General features: G+C 39.9%; 1 protein-coding gene across 1 annotated transcript; it reads left to right on the forward strand.

The window, feature by feature from the left end:
* Nucleotides 1-764: 764 nt before the first annotated feature.
* Nucleotides 765-1,816, forward strand: LOC127790366 (transcription repressor OFP15-like). The gene has a single exon (XM_052319847.1). The coding sequence runs from the start codon at nucleotides 934-936 to the stop codon at nucleotides 1,630-1,632; it is 699 nt and encodes a 232-aa protein (XP_052175807.1). The 5' UTR covers nucleotides 765-933; the 3' UTR covers nucleotides 1,633-1,816.
* The last annotated feature ends 1,124 nt before the right edge of the window (nucleotides 1,817-2,940 follow it).

Consider the following 2,940-nt stretch of genomic DNA (forward strand, 5'->3'; position numbering starts at 1 on the left):
TTGGCATCTGGTAATGGCCTTTTTCTGGGTCAGTGGGGTCTGAGGTGCCGGCATGCTTGATAGATGGACGGGGACGGGGGCGGGGGCATTGGATAAAACTTAAATTAGCGGGGCACGTCCAACTGTTGTGGCTAAGACTGGCTCTAGGTTTAAGGAGGAGTAGGTGAAGCTGTCTCTCTTGAATAATTCTTAGTAGGGATTTTTTTTTTTTTTATTATATGATTGACATTTTTTTTTTTTGGTGGGGGGCGGGGGGAGGGGGTGTTAAAAAGGAGTGTATCTTTTGAGCACTTTTTCTTTTCATTTCGTCCATGTTAATGTTATTTTTAGTTGTAAAAACCAAAAAAAAAAAAGAGTTGCTGACATGCATGGTCTTTGATGGAAAGTTAATGATTTAAATTGAGTTGTTTATAACATACGGATGCACAACTGTGATTTGTAAACCTTTAAAGAAGTTTGAGGAAACAATTGAAGCCCCAAGGGGGAAGAAAATATCTGCTTGAAAAAGTTCCTCCGTTGCATTTAATTGGTCCACCAAACAACATTTACTTCCAACCCCTATTTGTGATTTTTTTTTCTTTCTGGGAATATTACATTTAATTGATTAATATACAAGCTCCAAAAATTACAAAAAAAAATCATATATATATGCACACACACATACATACATATATGAGCAATACTGATTATTACTCTTAATAATAAATTTATCTTATTTTTAAATAAAAAATATATTTATTACATTCTAAGGACCCCTGTATTCCCAACTTCTTCTTCTTCCAACGTCTCTCGCCGCTTCTTTAAAATCCTCTCCTGAATCCTTTGACTGCCATTAATGCCCCAACCACAAATCTCACACCAATATAGACAACCATCCAATTCAAACCTCCTTTTCCTCTTTCCTTCAGCCATCTCACAATCCAAACAACAGAAATGAAGCTCCCGTTTCTCTTCCGGCCAACAGAGGGCACAGTTTCATGGCCGTGGCAGTCCTGCGGAAGCTATAGAACCCTCTCTTTCCGCGCCAACTCTGCCAACAACTACGCCACCGTCGAGGGACCGGCGGAGGAGGACGACGGCGAAGGCAGCGGGGAGTCCATAGAGGCGGTGATTCGGGGGCTGAGGTCGGCGGAGAGGCTGTTTTTCGAGCCGGGAGAGACGAGCTCGATAACGGGTGAACCCAAAAGAGGCGAAATTCCGTTCAAGGAGAGTGTGGTGGTGGAGATGGAATCTGAAAACCCTTTTGTGGACTTCAAGAGATCGATGGAGGAGATGGTGGAGGCTCAGGGCTTGCGGGAAAGTGAGTTTCTTGAAGAGCTGTTGAACTGGTATTTGAGGTTCAACGATCCGAACAATCATGGGTATGTGATTGGAGCTTTTGTTGATTTGTTGGTTGATCTCGCCGCCTTTTCTTCTGATGATCGTGATTCTTCTTCTTCTTCTTGCTGTTGTTGTTTGTCTGAACCTAATGATCGGTGTTGTTCTAGTACCAGTACGACTGCTCGCTCTCCAACCTCTGCTTTGTCCTTCTTTTCTTCCAGTACTTGTTATACTAGTCCTTGCTTATCTTCGTTAGAAGGTGAGGATGAGATTGAAAAGGCAGCAGAAAATTCTCCATCTCCAGATTCTTGATTTACTCTATGCGAAGTTGAAATTAATTATATATGCATGTACATTTCTAGTTTGAGAAGGTCCCCCCCCCCCCCCCCCCCCCTCTCTCTCTCTCTCCGAGATTCTGCAATATTGATGTTTTGAGTCAGTCATCTGCATTGAACGAAGAACAATTGAAACTGATGAAAAATATCAAATGCCATTAATTCTAATTAAGCTTCTTTTGCTAACTGCATTCGAGTTCGACAATGCTTGATAATAGTGAAATTAATATAAAAATAAACAGCAGCACTGGGACATTTGTATAGGAATCCTGGGATTGATTTGAATATTGTGTTTGAATAATGAGGCTAAGAAGAGTTTGCTTCAATTCAACGGCATGCATTCTGCTATATATATGTTCGTTACATATTGGGTTCTTATTTTCCAAGAGAAGCTGCTGAATTAAAAAGCGGCGGGTTGATTAAACTAAGAATTAATAATTAACAAGAAATATAAACATATATATACGTAGTCAGGCGATGATCGATCATGATTCATGGTTTTATTAATTTCAAAGTGGTCATATACAGTCGTTTGTTTTTTTTTTTAAATTGGTTAGTCATTTTCATTTGATGGGTACGAGTCCATTGCAGAAATTTGGAGTGGTCCTGTCCTATATATATGTATGAGCATTATTATATACACAACAGCAGTTGAGAGAGATGTTGAAGGGAAGATGGAATATTAATAAGTGAGAAGAGTCAAATAGCTAAGAGCTCACAAAAAGGAAATTATTCGCCTGCCCTGCCATTCAGATTTCTGTTGTCTACCCAAAATTTTCAGATGGAAAAACAAGAGAGATCCCAGTAAATTAAAAGCTTTCATGGTTCTATATATATATGGTAGCAAATGTAGTGGTGGGTGGTCCTGATGGATGAAGAAGAAGATCGAGGCCACTGCAAAAGGCAATTTTCCTTTTTGTTTTATTAATGATCGAAGATAGAGGCAAAGTTCACAAGAAGAACGAAACAGGAGGGTATTTACAGAACAAGCCCCACGGTCCAAGATCCCAGTGCAACCAACAAAGTAGGATTCCAAGAGTACAAAACCAAGCTCATGTAATTAGCTTTATATAAAAGCCAATGAAGAGTGCGAGGATGAGCCGCATTCTAGTTCTAGAAGGGACATACAGACTGCATTGTAGCTGCGCCTTTGATCCACCTATTGTTTAATTTTTAAAAGCAAGGAAAACATAATAATTAATAATATGGCACTCAAGTTCAATCCCCAATTATTAAGTTGGACCTGACCTGACCTGACCAGCTTCCAAGTTCCACCAGTTGGGTT

Source organism: Diospyros lotus, chromosome 14 (assembly GCF_014633365.1).
Source record: "Diospyros lotus cultivar Yz01 chromosome 14, ASM1463336v1, whole genome shotgun sequence".
Lineage (NCBI taxonomy): Eukaryota > Viridiplantae > Streptophyta > Magnoliopsida > Ericales > Ebenaceae > Diospyros > Diospyros lotus.

Excerpts from the sequence above, each read along its gene's own strand:
- LOC127790366 (XM_052319847.1), top strand. The coding sequence starts at position 934 with ATGAAGCTCCCGTTTCTCTTCCGGCCAACAGAGGGCACAGTTTCATGG.